Genomic DNA, 21,499 nt, shown 5'->3' with positions numbered 1-21,499 from the left:
AAAGAATTACAGAATGACGGAATGCACAATAGATATAAGAGCTTTTGTTTGTTATTGAAATTCGTCTGGCACTCCTTTTAGGAAAGCATTAAAGTTAGCCATCAAGATAGCCAGGCGCTCTGAATGGGCTTTATATGTCACCTGCACTCTAGATAGAGGGTCACAAAAAAAAATCTCAGTGCCCTTCTACTCTGTGAAAAAGGATGACCAGCGAAGCCGTGCATGTGGGCCCCTTAATGACGAAATGCACCTCCACCGCGGGTCGGCACGGCATGCACTATCTTCGGGATCGGCCCACGTATGGGGACTGCTTAACGCCTGCTTCACCTCCGCCGCGGGTCGGGCCGGTATTGCACTATATTCGGCATCGGACTACGTATGGGGAGTGCTTAACGCCTGCTTCGCCTCCGCCACGGGTCGGCCTGGCATGGCACTATCTTCGGGATCAGCCCACGTATGGGGAGTGCTTAACGCCTGCTTCACCTCCCTTGCGGGTCGGCCCGGCATTGCACTATCTCCGGAATCGGCCGACGTATGGAGATTTTTTTGCCTACGACACGAAAATTTCCTTGGAGGGTAGAGGTATACAGCTTCGCTGTAAAATCTGTTGGCTGAAAGGCGCACTGTTTCCTTGTGCCTTTCTGCGGAATGTAAAAGCGCACATTAGAAAGCAAGTGTGGGCAGCAGATTTTTTCATGCAATAATTTGTGGGGAAAAAAAGAACATCCGATTTGTTGCGTCTACAGGTGAGGGTGAGTAACGTGAGTGTCCGTGTTAGCTCTATAGAGATGGAAGGCTTTTGACAGAATCGATGTTTAAATATAGATGGGAACTTTTCTGCATATTTTCGGAAAGTTCTGAATTTGACCTACAAGTGCCATCCCAAACGACGGAGGCGTACTCAAGAACTGGTAGGCATACGCTCTTATATAAAGTTACAGATGGCCCAGGTTGTTTGAAGTCTTTCATCACCCGACATACTGTGCCGAGCGTTCGAAGTGAACGCTGCTCGTCTGTTGAGCGTGGGACGAGAAACTCGGAGAGCTACCGAAGTACACTCCAAGGTCCTTTGTTCCCTGAGCTCTTGGCAGAAGAACGTTTTTGACGCTATAGGGAAATAAAGTCCTGTTCAGTCTTCCGCGTGAAGCTTACAACCTTCGTTTTTGGTGCATTTATGACCAGCTTGTTTGCAGCGCACCATGACGCAAAATTCCCCATGTCCTCCTGAAGAGCTGCGCAATCAACATTTTTTACCGCTTCGAAAAGTTTCGCGTCATCAGCATATAACGAAATTGAAAAGTTTTGAAGGACTGCCGAAACGTCGTTAATAAATAGCGAGAAAAGAAGAGGGCCCAAGACAGACCCTTGAGCAACTCCACTTGTAATCGCATAAAGTTCTGACGACTGATCATTTACGCTGACGTATCAGTACCGGTCGCGTACGTAGCTTCTCATCAGCGCTGTGACAGAGTGGTGCAGATCAAGTTGCGTCAACTTTTGAATGAGTATTTTGTGGCATACAACATCAAACGCCTTAATCAGGTCAAAATAATTGACATCCAGCTGTCGCTTCTTATACACTGCTTGAGAGGCATGCTTCGTGAAGCTAACGAGGATGGTGGTTATGGAGCGTCCCGATATGAATCCATGCTGCTGAGCAATGATACTATTTATAATAGAGGACGAAATTATTGAGCGCAGAGTTGACTCGAATAATTTAGATGCTGCGCATAGGAGAGAAATAGGCCTGTAGTTACTCGCAGCCTTTTTTACCCCCGTCTTAATGACTAGAACGACGCGCGCTGTTTTCCAAGCCTTTAGGAATATGTTCGTCTTTAAAGCAGAATCAAAAATACAAGTAAGCACTGGAACAAGCAAGGACCTGTACGTCTTGATCAAAGCAGGTGGACTGTCCCCAGGACCACACGAAAAAGACGGTTTTAAGCGTTTGACGCTCTTAAAGACAATTCCTTACAACAACAACAACAACAACAACAATAATAATAATAATAATAATAATAATAATAATAATAATAATAATAATAATAATAATAATAATAATAACGTTTATCAGATTATAACAAAAGCTGGCCTACCAAAGCCTAACGAGGGCTTGAAGCTAGGCGATTATATACTTAAATGTAACATCTTCGGCTTGAAGGGCAGTACCCGGCCGCTGGAGACATGAGAACATAGTCAACAAAAGATGATAAAGACAGGTTTAAAAGCATTAAATTTCAAAAAGTTATTCTTAGCTTTGCGGCCATCTATGGAAAACATCTCTACACACCATTATCAAACATGTTGGAATATAATATTCGCGAATAACCTTCCCGTATCTGGTACTCTCACGAGGAACAGCAAAACGTCGACGTGGACGGGGCTCTCGGTCCAAATGTACTTTAATACAATCATTTCTTTAAACAATACATCAAGATTATTGACATCCTCGGGCATGAAAATACACTCTTGTTTCCAGAATGTTTCTTTACTTTCCTTCTGTCGTTGTGCGACTATTGAACGCCATGTCGTGACCACCAGTAATTAGCGGAAGCTTTATGCCTTGAATGGCGGTACAACAATCGGCTCGACGGATAAAAATTAAATGGGACAAGGCTTATCCTATCTTTGTACAGAAACAAGGCCTCGCGATTTGCTGCAGACAAAGGTTCGCGCGAAACTCCATCCAAACGTCTCGCCTCGCTCACGTGCTTAATGACCAATTGACGCGTTGCTGCTGTTCTCCGCAAAACAGCGGCTGCGTCGACCGTGTGTGCGAGAGCAGTGACTGCGCGAGCGAATCGGTTTCGCCTGGTCAACATACGTTGCAAAGTAACACAATGTGCCGAAAGCTATTTTAATCATTGCTAATAATGCTGCAAAGTCGTCGCCGCACGGGTCAAGTCAAACATTCCTTCGTGAAAGTGACAACTTTTTTCTCCTTTTCGGAACGAATTCGCGTGGGACTCAATTCTTTAAATTTGGAACCTTACGAAATGGCTTCTGCCGTAGGTGATGGTGGTTAATACCAGAGGTACTGAAGGAAAGTTAAAGTTGGCAATCAGTAGCCGCAATATTTAAAAGCTATTCTTAGGTATAGTTGATGACGCTGAGTGTCTTTGCTGACTCACTCTTTTAAGAAGACGCAAGAAAACAATTGCATTTTGTAATGTGTAAATCACTCTGTGTTGCTCGGCCATTTAAGTACGATTACAAAAATTGCATCTCGCGGTTGATTCATTTGCCTAGCTAAACGTGAAAACTCACTGCGGTGGAATAGCAGCATACTGTGAAGCGTCATGCTGAAGAGTATTTACTGATTAAGTATTTGGAGCAAGTTCTCCGTCATTTTCATCATTTGCAAATACGAAGAAGCAAACAATCTAATACGGTAAAATGAAAATACTATAAGGCTAGACTGGAGCCGGGACAGATAAAGTATCTTCCAAATGATGGAGTCTGTTGTGCTAAATTAAAGAAAATTCGATCGATGGTGCTCTAGCGTAATGCGTAAAAAAATGTTTGCTTGAGAAAACAAGAACCTTGGAATTCAAGAAAACGAGGTCTACTGAGGTCATGCAATATACGAAGAACATAAAAGAAGAATGAAAACGAAAGTAATATAAATTCGTTAGTCCTGACTGTTTGTAAAACAGTGAGGTTCTTTATTCCAGAACCAATAAATAAATGAATATTCGGCCTTTGATATAAAGGTTGGCAGTGAGGGCTAAGGAGCGCTGGGAAGAATCGCTTTGAGAAAGGCCTCAGTGTAGCTGCAGGTGACGAAACCGAATACACGTATATCTGGAGCGGGTAAATCACCTACGTACTCTACCACCCCAGGGCGTACTGACATGCCAACCGTGGCAGTGACACACCGTGCTAGTGGGGTGACAGCAGTGCGCGAGGACTCGTGGTGGGGAAGTGAAGTTCGAGTGGTCAGCCACGAGGACCATCAACCAAAGCGTAACTTGTTGATTTGCTGTGCATGACAGTGATCGATCTTCTAGTACTAATAGAAGCGACGGCAGCTCTTTTTTGCACGCAACGACTTATGAAACACAGCGTAGGCAGGGGCGTATACAAAGGGGGAGGGAGAGGGGAACACCGGGCTAGTGCCCCCCCCCCGAGGAATACTGCTGGCTACGCCACTGAGCGTAAGGCGTGGGTTCGGCTCCAACCGACGACAAGTTGTTTTTTTCGTCCCACTTATTTCTTTTTAGCCTATCATTTCTACGTTTCAATTAAAAACAACCAATATTCTCCCCTGGGCTTTCCTTGGCTTCATATGGTTGCGACTAAAAAATCGACACTCGGTTTTCCTTCTCGTTCGCAGCGTAACATCGCACCTTCAGCAAGACTCGGTATTGGTCAAGTTGATGCATGTTTAGCTGGAAAGGCGTGGTGCAACCAGGGCGAACGTATTCTGTAGTTCGCTGATGCGCACAGAAAGCGCGAGCGCTATTCGCCAAAACCGAAACTAGCTGAACCGTAAAAGTAACAAACAATGCCGCTACACGGCGCTAGTAACAGCATCAAGCTCTCGGTGTAAATTATTGTAAACCCAAGCACCCTGCGCATTTGTTTCTATTCAAAGCTTTATATAACTTAGTTTACTTTATAGGGTACTTTAAAGACAAACTGCATATTTACAAATATTTTTGCACACGTTTTTTATATTTTCACTAGCGCCACCATTTTGTGAGCGCAAACATTGAACATTAAGCAAGCCTTACCCAGTCACGCCGGTTTTCTTCTGCTCGAAGCAATGGGTCGCCGAAGTAGGGGCAAGTTTGTTTCGGGACCGCGGCGGCGGGTAAAACCTTTCTGATCGGTCCCGAAACGTAACTTCGTTGTCTGCGCGACATGAGTCGAGCGCTGTTGCGTGCACTCTGCGCACCAAGACGTGCTGTCGTTGGTCAGTGGTACACAAGCAGAACTTTCGCATCAGCTGGTTTCTGGGCTTCAACAAAAACTACAGACTGGAACCGCGCTGTGTCGAACGCAGAGAAAATCGTCGGCTACCCGACGTCGTACTTCAGCCTGCGATGCCTGCTCAACGACGAAACATCCAACATTGCATTCCACGTGCGAAAGTTGATCGGTACCAATCACCCCGTATTGAAGACAGCAAAGTGAGTAACAGTGTAGCCACTATTGCGTGTGGACAAGTATCTCCGAGTTTTGCGTGTCATTCTAACTTACATGTGTCAGTTTGTGGCATGGTCTTTAAAAAGCTTGTGCGCGTCTTCCGTAGCTCTGCTCACGCGTTGACAATACGGCTGTGCACGCTAAACACAGTAAACTTGCTCATGTCAGTCCCCGCGAAAAAGCATGTGGAGACGATTTATCCCGCCAGTATCACATTAGACTGTTTATTATTATTTTCTTTTTCGTTTGTCTTGCGTGTTCATAAATTTTCGTGTATGCTGCAGCCACCGTAATGATGCATTGTGCGAAGTGACAAAATTAACCAGAGAAACAGAGAATCATAAACGGTACACCCCAACCTCCGCTATCGTACGCGGTCGGGCATTTGCCCTGGAATCCGTGCGAACGAACTTCCTTGACCGGATGACCCAGTGCCTTTGAACGCGTGAGCAAGTCGCGTCTTGCTCGACATTCGGAGAGGAGGCGCTGGTCGCCCGCCTACATCCACCCCGCCTCCGTCGTCGAGGGCCAGACACTGCGGTAAGGCGGTCAAAGAACCAGTGTAGCGCGTCGCCATGGCAACTGCGCGCTTGCGTCTTATACAGCCCGTTATGCTTTTGCCAGCAGTAATAAAAATAAATAGTACCTACCGATACGAACTACATAGTTTGCGTTCAAACAGTGAATAATTTTCTCGCCATACAGTGATGACTATCCACAGTACATAATACGCGAGCGCTTGAAATAAAGACCACGGTTGTGATACCAGAGAATAACTTCGGAGGAAAATGCAGGCGCTTTTGGGCCATATTTGATGCACGCGCAGCCTAATTTATGTATAGTTTAGTGCATTGCGTTTTGCCTCACATTCAATATCACATTCTCCACTGGACGAGAAACAGATGGACATCACACATTGATTCTGCATACCTTTTTGTGTAATAATCACGATAGTTTATGCGTTGGCACGACAACTTTCATACATTAGCACAAGATTTTGCATTCCCGCTTTGACTGATACTTTGATGGCATCATAGGTGAATTGCTTCAGCTTGACACAAGAAAGTCTTCCAGACCGGACCTCACACTGGCAGCAATTATTGTGTGTATCTGTTAGAAGTCAGCTAAATCATGAGCAAAAATTGAAAATATTATTAGGTGCATATGACACTACAGAATGCTCTGCCTAAATCATAGTATCTAATTGACAACAGCTGTCTTTACAATCATTATGGTGGTGGGGGGAGGATGTTTATATAAACATACATTAGCATGTGGAGAAGGCTGACAGGTATAATCAGGTGCGATTCCACTGTGAAACTGTGCAAACTTCCACCACTTAAAACTATTGCCTTTCCCACGAGCCACTTAATTGTTTCAAATCTGCTTGTATGTCTAAGCTCTTTGATTCCACAGGCTTGGCTTACTTGCTTTTACTGTTGTGAGCTTGTGGCCTTGGCACTGTATACATTCCTGTAATGAATGATTTGACGCCAGCTTCATTAGGTTCAAATTTTCTGCTGGTAAAAGTAGCACCCATGAATGATTTGCCCTTTGCAGGCGGCTGATATACAATGGACGCACCAACATTCAGACAAGAGGTCTCATTGTGCTGTTGCTGTCAAAAGCAGCTGGACACCCAAGCACGCGGCAGGACTGTCTCGAGGAAGAGCGTGTGGCAGGCATCACGCAGCGGCAGAGGTCGCTGGCTGAAATCACCGAGATGATCCACACGGCACATTTGATTCACCGCGGGGTGCTGAACCTGTCGAATGACCTCTTCCCTGATGCCACCACACTCAAGGACCTGCAATTTGGCAACAAGATATCCGTCCTGACGGGGGACTACCTTATTGCCAATGCCAGCAAGTCCCTAACGGATCTCAAGAACTGCAAAGTATGTAGCGAAATGGGGATCACTTGAACACTTTCAAACACAAATTGATTCCGTCAGCTGAAAATTTAGCGACAATATTTCTTACATCTTCGCCCATCACAGCGGCTCCAAGACTATGGTGTAGTGCTGCTGAGCTTATGGTCACGGTTTCAATTCCTGGCTAATGGAGGTGGAACGCAAATGTGGCGATTTCGTTGAAAGCGGAATGTGAAGACACTTGTCTATTTTAATTTAGATACACATCAAAAAACCTTGTGTTGTGAAAATTGTCCAGAGCCCACCCAGCATTGCTGGCATGTTAAACCGCATGAATCAATCATTTCTAACAACTTCATCTTCCTCAGAAATGGACAGCACCAGGACAGAATCAAAAGTTCAGCATTTTTTAAAAAGTCTTATAGTTCCATTAATGTAGACTCCAAGCATTACCTCTGAAACTAATACAATTATGGCAACAAGGACTGCGTCATGTGTACTGCACTTTGAGAATACCCAGCCACTTTAGAAGTTTGCCTAATATGAACCATTACTGTAAAGAAGACAGGACCCACAACATCGCTACCTACTCTCCAGATGTGTTGTGCTTTTTTTTTCTATAACATCCTTCACACATATTCGCACTGATTCTGCAGCACACGTGTGACCAGTGGGTATACGCAACACATTTTCTATGTCATTATTAAAGCAAATCGCTTTCGTTAGCTCTTTCACCTGTTTTCATAGTCAATGGTTGGTGGTCAGAGGTTGGGCTGTCATTGCCGGTACAAAGGCACCTATACAAAGGGCGCATGTGCTCATGCAACCGAGTTTCGGGGCACGTTCACTGCCAAACACGAACTGTGAAAGTTTTTGACACACATGTGATGTCCACATATACTACCGCTAGAGATTTACTGGTTAACGGCCCTGTTCTTTAGAAAATTACGCAATGAAACAATAAACGTTACCTAAATATCCTTACTGCAACAAATGTGTGCTGTCAAGTACACCATTCCTTTAATAAAGTGAATAGCTTTATTAGCTATTTGCTTACATTGGCAATTATTGTTGATAGTTTCTGCACAAATTTAAAAGAAAGTTTAAATTTTGCAGTTTTACGTACCACAAGCACAATATGATGTTGAGGCACACCATAGTGGGGGGACTCCGGATTAATTTTGAACACCTTGGGTTCTTTAACGTGCACCCAATGCACAGTACACGGATGTTCTTCCATTTCACCCCAATCGGAATGCAGCCACAGCGGCTGAGAATCAAAGCCGTGACCTCATGCTAAGCCGCACAATACCAAAGGCACTAAGCCACCATGGCAGGTGCACAAATATTTTTATTGGTATTTGTGATTCTGAGGCGTTGTTTTGGTAGGTACGTTTGTTGATGGAATGCCCCCAGGGACCAATGTATTGCTGAAAAAACTGCATTTCATGTCTTATCACATTTAATGTCCCTTTTCTGTTAAGCTTATGATGGCTGCCCCATGCCAACAAGTAAAATTTCACTGCGTCTGCTTACAGGGTATAAGTGATCATCTCAGGTAAAATAAATATAGAACAAAGATCAGCAACTCCATTAAAATAGTGAGATTTTGACGAAGAAAACCATAATGAAATATTTGTCTTTCTTTTTACCTCATAAAACAATACATAAAACTTAAATAGGTAAAACAGCACAAACACATAATCAGCTGCAGTAATGCAGCATGGACTAAAACGGTAACTCAGAAAATAATTTTCGTTAATACCAGATATGTATTAGTGAAACTTGTACTCTTTGTGCATTCCATTTACGATTAATAAATTAGCTTTATATTACCTAAAGCCCACTTGTCTAATTGCATACCACTGCACTTGATATTATGTTAACATTGTTTTGCTAATTAAAGTTGTATGCATATATTTCTTTTATGGCCAACACAAGTTTCTTTTACCATGGTGCTTGCTGCAGCTTGTGAGGCCAGACATGCAAATTACGCACAAAGTCTGTACCATATGTGGCATTTCATTTTCAAGTAACTACAACGTTCCATTAGTTATCCAGCATTTGAATAGCCACTGGTGCCTGTCGAGACTTGGGTGAAATTAAAAGGCAGCGCAAACTGGGATGTCACATTTACATATCATAAAACATAATTAGAGTGCTAACGAAGGTGAAACATACACACAAAATGCACAGGAGCAATCTGGTAGTGCCAGTCTGTGGTACTTCTTGTTCTGTTTCACCTTTTCTAGTGCTGTAGCAATGTTTTCCAATGCCAGTGACCAACTTTACTGGCTTTCAGCAATAGTAACATTTACCCATGTCTTGGCGATAAAACGCTGAGTTAGCATGGCTTGAAGGTATGCTAAACGTTTGTGTTTGAAGACACAGAAGGTTCTCTCATGTCTAATATTTTTATCCGACGTCTAAGCAGTTTTAATGGGGTCTCAAACAACAGTATATGCTCATGAGCGTGTTATTTTGATAACTGTGTTGGACTAATATCAAATGCAACTTCATTTTTCCCATCGTGGGTTGCTTTTACCCATCATAGTTTCGACTTTGTATGTACAACTTTTTACGAACAATCTTTCTCATCGTGTGGAATTTTCACACTGTGGCTAGTATTGATGCTAACAAATCTTCACAATTGTTTTTTTGCTTCTTCTCACTTGCAAAGTCGGGAACTAGGAGCCAGGTGCATATTTTGCATATTTCAGATTTAACACTCAGTACTTATGCTAAAATAGCAACATTATTACTTTCATTTGTGTTCATGCTAAAATAGCAACATTATTACTTTCATTTGTGTTCCTTGGGGTGCTTCTTAGAAGTTTCCCATAAGAATTCTCAAAAACTGTCTGAGCAATTATTACTGCTTTACATCCATTCAAAATGCCAGTGCTTAGGCTATAATTTTATGTATAGTGGTATATGCTGCAACTACTCTGTCTTGAAACAAAACGCTCATTTCTAGCGGTAATGGAAGAGTCAATTAAGAAGCTTCACCTCATTTATATATATCATTCATTATGCAAGAGAAGGTTACTATGCTTCTTGTCGCTCTGTTTATGGCTGTTTGGACAGGTGGTGGACTTGGTGGCAACAGCCATTGGAGACTTCATGCAGTCTGAGTTCCTGGGAGAACACGACCAGCAGGGCAGTCCCATTCCTAGCCCAGGCATGGGCATCGCGCAGTGGGAGGAGAAGAACTATCTCTCTACAGGTTCGCTCATGTCCAACAGCTGCCAGGCCACACTGGAACTTGCAAGTCATGAACAGGCCTTCCAAGAGCTTGGCTTCGAGTTTGGCAAGAGCATTGGACTTGCATGGCAGGTTGGCACTGTTTTTATCACAATCGCAGCTGTCCTTAGAGACAGCCACAATCTTGGGGTGGTTAGTTTGCCTAGTGATAACGTGCAATAAAATTTACTCAAAAATATAAAATTTACTGATAATTTTCATTATCATATTGTGTATATTTTCTAAAATTTGTGACGCTATCAATGTGCCAATAATGCGGATAGTGGTTAATAAACAGGCAGTGTTGTAAGTTGTATTGGAAATAGTTGGCTTCAAGTTAAGTACATGATACCTACCCAACATGCAAAAGAACCTTGGCCAAGTTTGGATTCTGTGTTCACAGTGTATTGCTAATGCTATTTTTTGGGTGTGTGATGCTCTCAAAAACTATACACCATTTAAGGTGCAGGTGTGCTGCACAGTAATAATTGTCGTTTTTTTTTTCTTGCAATAGCAAGTTAAACTATGTGCTTGAGCTGGTTTGTGAAGCCTCTCGTTTTGTGTGTTATATGTGCCTCCAGGATGCATAATCACACAAAAGTTCACGTCACTGCACTGATTTATGTTATCTTGTCTCAAGCCATGTGCGTGTCATGCCTAATCATGTAAAAAAAGGGGGAAATAAGTTTGAAGGTGAGCGTCGAAATCTTAGGGTGCTACAGCTGCCATTCATAGAGATGCTAGCGGGTGCCACAATCCACACAGCAGCTAACTCGCATGCTTCACCAAGATGTGTGGTATCTGTATCTCCCTAGCACAAGTTTATCAGCATGTCCCTGAAGCTGCAATTGATGACCAACACCACATACATCAATGGCACTGCTTGCAAGATAGGCCTGAACTTGCTTTCACAAGTCCATTCAGTTGTAGTTTTGTGCGAAGAGCCTTTAGTGCTTTTCTTTAATGCTGCACACCAAGATCTTTGCTATGAGGGATGCCGTGTACATCTGGTAATGCCATTGGCATTAAAAACGGGAAAGTACCACGCACACAGAGTTAAAAAACAAAAGTGAATACACAACTGATAGTTTTTGTATGGCAAAATTACACCCTTTATGGTATGCTGTTTTTATGAAATTAAGCCACTTGTCTTCACCGTCTCTGTATAGCCCTCTAATGTGCTGTGCAGCCTCTGCCAACATTAACAAGGTGCACTAGTGGAATTATTTGGGAGATGCAGACTGTAAAAAGTAATCAGTGCTTTTCAGAGGGCAAGCTGAACTAGCATGTGCAAGCCACTCTCACTATATATACAGTTAAACCTCGATATAACGAAGTCGGCAAACTCGGCAATTTACTTCGTTATATCGAAACTTCGTTGTATTGAAATTCTACCTCTTGTGCAAATATGCACAATCGCCGATCGATTTTTTTCTTACACGGAAAGGGGCTACAGAATTTTCCGAATTATTGGACAATCGAAAAAAGCAAATCTGAATGAGAAAATTTCTTTTGATCAATTTGGAGTCGGCGACGAATGATACGGTTTCATGCCACGTAGACGATATATTCAAAACGGCGGTACGTATTAAGCGAAGCCAGCCACGCTTACGCGCGCCATCCGCCCAAGCTGCTGTTAGCGTCGCCCGCACTGGGACGACGCTATCATGAAAAGCGCCGGCAGCAGAGAGCGAATGCTTCGTCTGCTTCTCGCTCTAACGGGTCACCGTGACTCAAGATTACGCAACCCCCAACAATAAACGCGCGGGAAGATGGCTTACATGATGCCAAGCCGTCTCGGCACGCCCGCTCTTTGCACACGCGGCAGATTACCGCTAAAGTAGGATGCGCGGCTGCGTATGCGCTCAGCCGCGCTTACAGCCATGCGCAGCCACGGCCAAAACGCGCACCAACTTGTTCCCCACTCCGCTTCCTCGCGCGAGCTTGGTCGCGTTACCGCGACATCACTACCCTCTTTCCCTTTGCTTGCACGGGGAGGCGGCACTCATGAAGCCATCTTGTCTCACTCTCGCGCGCTTTCAATCGCACTTAAAGCACACAGCGCGCGGGGCGTGATAGGTTCTTATCGCAGTTGGACTTTATAGAGAACATGATGCGGCTCCACTTCGGCGGTCGCTCTTGTCGCGCGGCGCACGATTTGACAGGTGCGTTTGCTAACAGCTGCTTGCAGTTCAATCCTTTGACCATCTGCGTCCGCGGAAGTTTCCATTTATAGTCTCGGTATTCGTTTGCGGCGGCAGTGAAATTTCGTTATAATACAATCGCATACACACTTCGGGATATTTAGGTTCTAAATACAGTGTTCTATGAACAAGACTAAGTTTCACTTTGTTCTATCGAAAATTTCGTTATATCGAGGTTTCACTGTTTATATAATACGGACATACAGATGTTGCTGTATTGAGAGCTTTCCATCATTATGATGTGGATGCAGCAAGACATGAGCAGTGTGCTAGAAGCCCCCAAGGTGGCTGAATGGCTATGGCATTCTGTTCATGTCAAAGGGTAATTTGTCTCATTGCCAGTTAAGGTGGAATGTGAGAATGCCTTTTCAGTCGGGAAAGCTTAATTTGATGGGAATCGGGAATGAATCAGGAACAACCACTGTGGTGTACCAGCTAGGCTGCTCTTGCACTTCGCTGGTATGTAGCGAGATTTTGACACATGGAAAAAATTCTTTAAGGTGTCGAAACTCGGGACCTCCGCTGCAACATTTTTCGCATTCCACAAACGATTTTGAGGATGTGGTATGCAGAGCTGGGCAGCTTGTGGATGTTAAGGGCTGAAAATTCTTTCTCCATGCAGGTTCATTCTGACCTGCAGCCCTTTGTCGACACGTACAGGCATCCTCCTGGCATGCCATTTGTACTGACGTCAGCGCCAGTTGTTTTGCACCTGGAATTGGATCCATGCCTCCTTGAAGAGATTCGCAGCCACAGGGACAATGTTGAGAAACTGGACTACTTGAAGGTACTGCAATTTCCAGTATTGCATGCGTCACACCTATTGCATAATAATATACCAGTCAGTTTGGCTTAATACAAAAGATATCTTGCAGTTTGTCTTTGAAAAGATAACTTATTTTACACTTCCAAGCAGTTTTGAGGTGGGAAACTGGGTGGTTGTTTATGATTCAGTGAACCTGTTATACTTTAAACAGTATACTTCCATTAATTTGACTATCGTTAATTCGATCTCGGCCAAAGGTCCTAGCCACCGTCCATGCATTTCTAAGGGCCCATACTTTCGTTATTTCAATCCTAAAATTGACCTTTACCGGGTAATTCTAGCTTTACTACGAGTCGGCATGCACGCGCCCAACCCGTATGTAACCCCAATAGCAATCCCTTTAGTGGCAGCGTCTGTGTCGGCGGAGCTTAGGGGACAGTCATTGTGTTGAACACGCATCATCTCGCATAGAAAACACCTATTTTTGGCCTCCCATAGGAAAATTTACAATAATAACCATAGCTCACAATGTTTGATTGCAGTATTGACAAGATTATAACATGCAGCTTTTTTTTTTCAATAAATTTGGGCGAAAAATTGCTTGCATGGCTCAATCGGACAAGATACCAAAACTGTCCTCATGGCATTGTTATGCTTTACCGCATAATATGAACTGCGGTGAAGCTGACTTTAGGAAACCAGCTGCCCTTGTGCAACGCACTTCAGCCATATTGTTGTTAAGAAATCAGGTGTGCATTAGATTTCTACTTTGTTTACGAGTTTTGTTAGTTTCCTACTTTGGACACAGAAAGTGGGCATACGTTTGATTCAGGGCTGCATTAAAATGTGGAATATACTGCCAAATGAATGAGCGGTGTGTTTGGGCACTTCCTTCTGCATCTTGTTTAATTAAATCAATTTCATTGGTTCCGTCAGGGTCAAATTAACAGAAGTCAACTGTGTATTGTACATGGTGGCCCTGATGTTGCACCTGACATGGCAGCGAGGCAGGCAGGGTGAGCAGGCACGTGATGCTGTTGACGTCAGTGCCAGATCAGGCATCAGCCATACTTGTGCGTTCCCGTCTAGTGCACGTTGGTGGGGCTTGGTGAAGTTAAGCAGAACCCTTTACATCAGCTTACCAATTCCAAGAAAGCCAGAGCGTGGCGTGCTACTCAAGGAATTGATAAGAGAAAACGAAAAGCATTGCACGGGAAAATCCACACATTAACGCCTGCCAAGAGGCAGGGCTTAAAAGTGTCCCTTCAGGAAAGCATCATACGGTGGCAACCAGTATAGCGTGCGCGCACATACACACACACACACACACACACACACACACACACACACACACACACACACACAAGTGTTGAGCCACGAGATCCAGCAGTAAAATGGGTCATCGAAACACGTAAATACCTTCACTAAATCATGAGCTGGTAGTTTCACGCTCAGGTGGCTCATGAAACAGTACCCTGTGCCAAGAATCTTAGTCGAACAAGGGTGGTGACCGTCATCTGCAGTGCTTCGGGGAAATACATGCAGCAGGAGTACAACGTCTGCTTTCTTGTTTTTGCTCATCCCACATCAACCAATTAATTGCGATTAAATCATTAATTGAAAAATGGAGGGTTACAATTATCCCACACAAGGCACTACTAGCAATAAAATCACTTCCAGCGCTTGTCGAATGGCTGCTGCAGTGCTACAGTTGACCTGCCGACGGGAAGGGGAGGAGTCAATTCAGAACAGCCATTGTTGGCACTTCTCTCATTTAATCACCACCCTCGCTGGCACAGAGATTGAGGTAGAGTTGGTACCATTTGAAACTGGTTGAGGATTCCGAGTGGCAGAAATTTGTGATAGCAGTCAGAGAAGTAACCTGGTACCGTATTGCTGAGTAACATGTGAAGGAACAAACAGCGCATATTCTGAAGGCACACAACCAACTGGAAATATAGTATTCATAACTTAGCAGCTTGGCTTTTGTCAGCTTGGTTTGGGTGCAGTCAGCAACATAACCATACAAAAAGTAACTTTTTCTGCTCATCTCGGTGGCTTAATTAGCATGTAGTCACACAAATGGAGTACAAATTTTCAAACAGCGTGCTACAAGGTGTCCAGAATTTCAGTTGTGCTCATACATTACTTCTATAGGGCCAGTGGCAGTCTCGTAAAGCTTTCCAACTATAGGTCAGCGTTTGTATAGTGCTTCAAGCAAGTTGCATAGCACAGTTCTCTACTCAGGGTTGCTATGAATCTGTCACTTTCTTATAGTACGTTAAAGAGCTTGCAGAACACATGGTAAGATTATTGCTCTCATTAAAAATCCTGAGAATGCTCGTTCTACAAACTGTGTAATATGTTGTCATAATCGTGTTGCAGATTGAGCTGCAGGCTCAATAGTGAGGAACACACAGCAATACAGTTGAACCTCGCAATAACGAAGTCGACGGGGAACACCAAAAAAATTGCTTTAGCAAGAATTTCGTTGTTGCAAAATGAGACAGCACAGGTAGGTAATGCATCGCAGAAGGAAACTTGACTGTCAAAGTTCCGTTAGCCTACCTTGGCAAACTTGCAAGTATATATAACCGCTTTGCCAACAGTACAAACTGCGCTGCATGCGTCAACCAGCAGTGGCAGCACTGCTGTGGAGCCGTATTCTCGGTCAGCTGGTTTCGGAGATACGATCACTTTTGCGAGATTTTGCATAACTCGGCACCAGATGCAGAGCAACAGCGCTTCATGCATGCAGCATCATTTCTCCACTGCACGCTGTCGGCCATAGGCACCGACGTCTGGTGCCGAGCGCAAAAGTGATCGCATCTCGTTTACCGGAAGGCATTTGAGCACATTTTGGAGGCTGCTAGCTTTGCTTGAGTAGGTAATATGCGGGGTTATATTCCGGCAGATTTTGTCGATGCAGGATTGTAGTAGTACAGCGACATTTCGTTGTTGAGAGGTACGAAATGCATTGAATCCTACGGTTGTTTGTCGAGGATGCGAAAATATTTTGTTGTCACGAGAATTTCATAGTAACAAATGTACATCTAAAAAGCTTCTTTTTCTTGCGTGCCATAGGTTCACAACACTATAGTAAATGGAGATGGCATCGAGAAGACGAAGGCACTTTTGGAGTCCTACACGTCAAGAGCCCTTGCTGTTCTCAACCAAATCCCTCCTTCTGAAGCAACTACCGCGCTTCGGAACATTGTGCAAGCTTTGAGAGAGTGACATTGTTTTCATGTTGAAACTGACATTTTATTGAGCGGCATAACTCACTAATTCTATTGACTTGCAATGTATGGTGTTTTCTATCTATATCAGCTGCTTGCTTACCTTTGTTTTCTCTGACAGGGCATTACACAAATGAGCGCAGGCTGCTAGCAAAGATAACAGCAGAGCGCATATTGCCCACAATGATTCATTGTGATACATTGTACAAGTTGCTTTCATTGCAGCAACTATAATCTGCAGTGACATCGTGCTTCATATCAAAAAGAAACTTAAAATCTATAGGCATGACAAGTCCTGCTCACAGAGAAAGAATCCATGCAAGCTGTTCCATTTGCTGTTACCATGAGTTTTGTCTGTTACAACTTTGTTGCTTGAAAAATTTACCAAGGGTGCTTTTAAACTTTACAACACCATGTTTCACAAACTTAGGGAGTAAGAGTAAACATTGCCCAAGTGAAGTACACCCACCCACTCCTTTAGTAGGAGCAAACATGAATGCTCAGTGTTCACAATCCTGTTATGGATTAGCAACACACAGTAAGTGCACTTTTTTTGTAAAGGAAACAGTGGGTGCTCAATTCCAAAAAGCCATGTGTGTGGTCTCTTTCAACAGTGTGTTCCATCTGGTGCATCTGCAGCTGTTAAAGTACAATGCAGCTCCAGCAGACATGGTTGTGTCAAGTACGTTACGACAGTTTTAGGTTGTCATATAAATATAGATCCATCTCCCAACATTAACACCTTAAAATATGAAAGACTGTTGAATATTTCAGCACTGATTATTTCAATTAGAATTTTTGAAAATCTTGAAGTATGCAACAAAATATTTCTTGAACTGCTGATTTTCAATGTTTAATTGGATTAGCTGTATGCAAAGTTGCCTTGAAGGGGAGCACCAAGTCTGCCTTATTACGATATTCCATCTGTACTAGAGGCTTCAGTTATGCAGACCTGTGTGTTATCATATTACCCTTGCCAGTGTGTGGATTTCTTACATGGTAATGTAAGACACTCTTATTTTGCAAGCCCTTAAATCTTCAAAATTTTGAAAGGCATGTGGAATTCATGAATTGGAATCAGCTGACCATAGAAACAGTGAAAACATAGTTGCCAAACCAATGAATGACACGTCCATTTCATTGAAAAAATACCGGGTCCACAAAATTATATAAGGCAACATATTACTAATTACGATGGCAGCACAAATAATTTAGCAACAAGCAGCGAAAAAATTTCACAGGACAAGTTCTGTACTGACAACACACAAATTACTGCACACAAACACACACAAAGAAAATGTGCGATATGATAGAAGCCCTTCACATTTGAATGTGAAATCAGCCTGCTCAAAATATTTTTGTCCACACATGGTAGTACAAGTTGGGCTACAAACGCAGGTAGGCTTTTTGTACTTGTCCTATGCATGTATACACACTGAACTCTTAGCTGCAAGTTTCCTGCTTGCCCTACATGATTCTTCGACTGCTAATTGCCGATTTTTCACTGCCATCATAACGAACGTCACTCAACTTGCCAAGTTTACGTCCATCTCTCTCTAATGATTATACAGTATCACAGCCCTTGCATTGGTGCACGCACTACTACTTGAATCAACATGCCACTTCAAGGACCCAATAGTACTTGCATTTTCCCACTGTGTGGTAGGTATACCTCCATCACTGATCTGGGAAAGGTGAAACAGCCAGGTTAGAAAAGAACCTTGTTTTCACCAACTGTGTCTCATGTTTTTATAGAAGCAAGACAAAATAGTAAATGAGTCTTTTGTGTTGTTGTACATAATCTTCTTTGCACATTGTACAGTTGTATGGTGCAAAATAAGTTTACCGTGCACCTAATGTACGGCACATGAACGTCTATGCACTTCACCCCCATCGAAATGTGGATGCTACAGCTGGGAATCCGCAACCTTGTGCTCAGCAGCAAAACGCCAATGATAACGACTCATTAGCAGGTATCAAAACAAATTCAAAGTAAGAGCTAAAGAACATGTAAATCTATGTTACACTAGAGTGCTAAACAGCGACTGAAATGGCAGTGTGGCAAGACTTTACTTGCAGTCTTACCAGCTTTTTTTCTTTTTTTTTTTGCAAGTGTATCCACGTACTTCCTCTAAAAAATTTTGCTTCAAAGTCTTTCAAACTATCATAAATGTAGGAATTTTGGGACACCATAACATTGACTAACATGGGGCAAATCATCTACCGAAACTTTTCACCAATGTCTAGTTCAGACAGGTATTATAAGGAACGAGCAGTGAATTGGCTAGCAGAGTAAAGGGCTTTTACTTTACTAATCTGAAGCTGAAACTTTGTTTACCTTCAAATTATAAGGTTACAAATCCAGCATAATTCAAAACAACACGGGGAACCAGTTTCCTAGTTTAAGAATGCATATAGTCCACGCTATGCCTACAAATGTTTTAGTGCTTGTTAAAGGAGAACACGTATTGCTACCTGCATTTGGTTATGTTAACACGGCGACGACAATTATACAACCTTTATACAGGACAAATACTATGTTGCCACCTCTTGATCCAACTGAAAGGTCCATGCAGTATTGACTTGTCCAAAAGTCATGAAAAACGAAAGCAATACTTTAGGTTCCTCTGAGTGAGTCCAGCTGCTCCAATATATGTGCCTTTCTACAGTTGATCTGTCTTATTGTTCATTTGTTGCAATAAGTTTTGATAATTTACTGTTACACTTGCAAACATCCACCAATCTAACGTAATCAGTGAAACTGCAGCACTCGCAATATTAAGAGCCATTCTAATGGGTTCTAAGAAGCATAAAAATATATGTGTTTGATGAACACAACATGAAGCCTGAATCACTCAGCACAATATATACGACCTGTTGTAAATGGAGAACATTGTTGCTTCATCATAATCAACGAGCTGATGCACCGTACAATACATTTAAGCTGCCTGTTTGTGGCTATTATTCATAAACTATGTTCTAGAAGGTAAAGAAACTTCCTTAACTTCGAAGTCGCTAAAATATTTATTATTTTTATTATTCATACTTCAAAGGCCCCAGTGTGGGGTATTGCACAAGAGATGAGTGATCATTTCAGTGCAATGTGGATTCAATGGCAGCCTTGAAATGATGTGGATTGGAATGGTGCACGGCATCGGCGGAAAGGTCATTCCAGTCCCAGGCAGTATTCACAAAAAAGGAATGAAGGTGCACAATGGTTCAGGCAGGCGGAGGGTACAGAGATTTTTCGTGACGTAATAGGCAAGATTGACGGTGCACTGGAATGATGGCTGAAGTACTAGGAGCAGAATGATAAAATTTGTGGTAAAGCTCCTGCTTTTAATTTTAGCTGAGAGACAGTAGTGTGGTATGAATAATCAGAATAAATCAAACGAGCTGCACGATTTCGAACTGCTTCTAGAGTGTTAGGGCTGTTTGGTGTGGATCCCAAATAGAGTATGCATATTCTAGCTTACATCTGACAAAAGTTAGATAAGTTAGTATATTTAAGGATGGGGGTACAAAGTGCAAGTTGCAGCAGAAGTAACCAAGCATGCAATTAGCTTCGTTAGTAATGTTCGTAATATTAGAAGACCAGGAAAGGTTACTTGAAAGTGTAAGGCCAAGGTACTAGCACAACTCCACAGATGATATTTCCGAGTTGCAGAGAACGTACTTCGGAGTATGGTGGTGCTTCCACCGATGAAAAGGTACTAGTAAAGTCTTCGTAGTGTTCAGTCACATTAGCCACATGTTGCACGAAGTGGTAACTTTGTCAAGATCATCTTGCAATGTGCGGTTGTCGGTACAAGTAATGATTGGGCGAGATATGACACAATCATCAGCAAAAATGTGAATGTTAGAAGAAAGTTTAGTGAGTAAATCATTAATATGTATAAGGAAGAGAAGGGGCCCAAGGACTGTGCCTTGGGGTACTCCAGAAAGAATGGGGCTTTTAGAGGAGGAGTGGTTCTTAGCGTGCACAAACTGTTGTCTGTTAGTTGAGAAATTAGGTATCCAGTGTAAAACAAGAGGATTAAGGTGTAAGCGAGAATGTTTTAGAAGCCATCGATGCGGAACTTTGTCAAACGTCTTTGAAATCTAAAAAGAGGGCATCAACTGGGATTTTTTGATCAAGGTTAGAACCTATGTCATTCATAAATAGAGCTAATTGGCTATCACAAGATAGACCTATGTTGGTTATGGTGGAAGACATTGACAGACGTTAGGAATGTAGCAATGTGAGAGTAAAGTACATGTTCCATGAATTTTGAACAGATGCTGGTTAGAGAAATTGGGCGGTAGCTACTGCGTAATGATGAACCTTTTTTGGGGACTGGTATAACTTTACCCACTTTTCAGTCATCTGGCACCACTCCTGATGACAAAGACTGCTGAAAAATGTGACACAAGATCTCGCTAGTTATATAATTAGTATTTTTTACGACTTTGGAATTAATACCATCGATGGCAGGTGAAGATGACAGCTTCAAGGAATCAATACATTTCCTGATGCCATCAGAACTAAAGGTGATTGCGGGCATGGTATGGTAATTTGAATATGGGAATTCAGGGAGTTCACCTTTGGGTTCATTAGTAAACACGGAGGAAAATACGTGATTAAGTACTTCGGCGGTTTCATGACCAAGAATAAGCTTATTTTGCTTGTCACAAAGTGCAAGTGGTTGCGAGCACTTTGGATTTATAATATTCCAGAATTGTTGAGTTATTTCGCAGAATGTTTGGTAAAGTAGTCAAAAAGAAAGAGCGTTTTGTTTGACTAGCAAACGATAGGTACGTTTTTTTCAGCGTTGTAGTATTTATGCCATGCGCACTCAAAGTCAAAACGCCTAGCAGCACAGTAAAGCCTTTTCTTTTTATTGTTGAGCCGCTTTAGTGCCGTGTTTAACCACGGTGATGAGTGCTTTTTGGTTATAGTGATAGTAGGTATGCAAGTTTTTATCAGTTCACGAATTTCATTATTGAAAATGAGCCGTTAATTTCAACGGAACGTTCTGAGAAA

The 21,499-nt window shown here is 42.7% G+C and overlaps 1 protein-coding gene across 2 annotated transcripts; it reads left to right on the top strand.

Moving 5' to 3' along the window:
- Positions 1-4,737: 4,737 nt before the first annotated feature.
- Pdss2 (Decaprenyl diphosphate synthase subunit 2) lies at positions 4,738-18,277 on the top strand. Of its 2 annotated transcripts, XR_008610353.2 has the most exons (6): positions 4,738-5,135; positions 6,712-7,048; positions 10,112-10,360; positions 13,094-13,258; positions 15,623-15,752; positions 16,322-16,410. XR_008610353.2 is itself a non-coding variant. In XM_050169982.3 (5 exons), exons 1-5 carry the CDS (start codon positions 4,867-4,869, stop codon positions 16,472-16,474), a joined length of 1,173 nt encoding a protein of 390 aa, XP_050025939.1. In that variant the 5' UTR covers positions 4,739-4,866; the 3' UTR covers positions 16,475-18,277. The 2 variants fall into 2 exon arrangements, 1 of the variants encoding a protein (XP_050025939.1); XM_050169982.3 differs by lacking the exon at positions 15,623-15,752 and having other exon boundaries at positions 4,739-5,135; positions 16,322-18,277.
- Positions 18,278-21,499: the final 3,222 nt, after the last annotated feature.

This window comes from Dermacentor andersoni, chromosome 6 (assembly GCF_023375885.2).
Source record: "Dermacentor andersoni chromosome 6, qqDerAnde1_hic_scaffold, whole genome shotgun sequence".
Classification (NCBI taxonomy): domain Eukaryota; kingdom Metazoa; phylum Arthropoda; class Arachnida; order Ixodida; family Ixodidae; genus Dermacentor; species Dermacentor andersoni.
This window is presented reverse-complemented; position numbering and strand designations above follow the sequence as displayed.

Bases quoted from the DNA above. Each gene is read 5' to 3' on its own strand.
- Pdss2 (XM_050169982.3), top strand. From the start codon at position 4,867: ATGAGTCGAGCGCTGTTGCGTGCACTCTGCGCACCAAGACGTGCTGTC. The intron at 7,049-10,111 runs GTATGTAGCGAA...CTGTTTGGACAG, and splicing joins CGGATCTCAAGAACTGCAAA to GTGGTGGACTTGGTGGCAAC. The intron at 10,361-13,093 runs GTTGGCACTGTT...TTCTCCATGCAG, and splicing joins GCATTGGACTTGCATGGCAG to GTTCATTCTGACCTGCAGCC.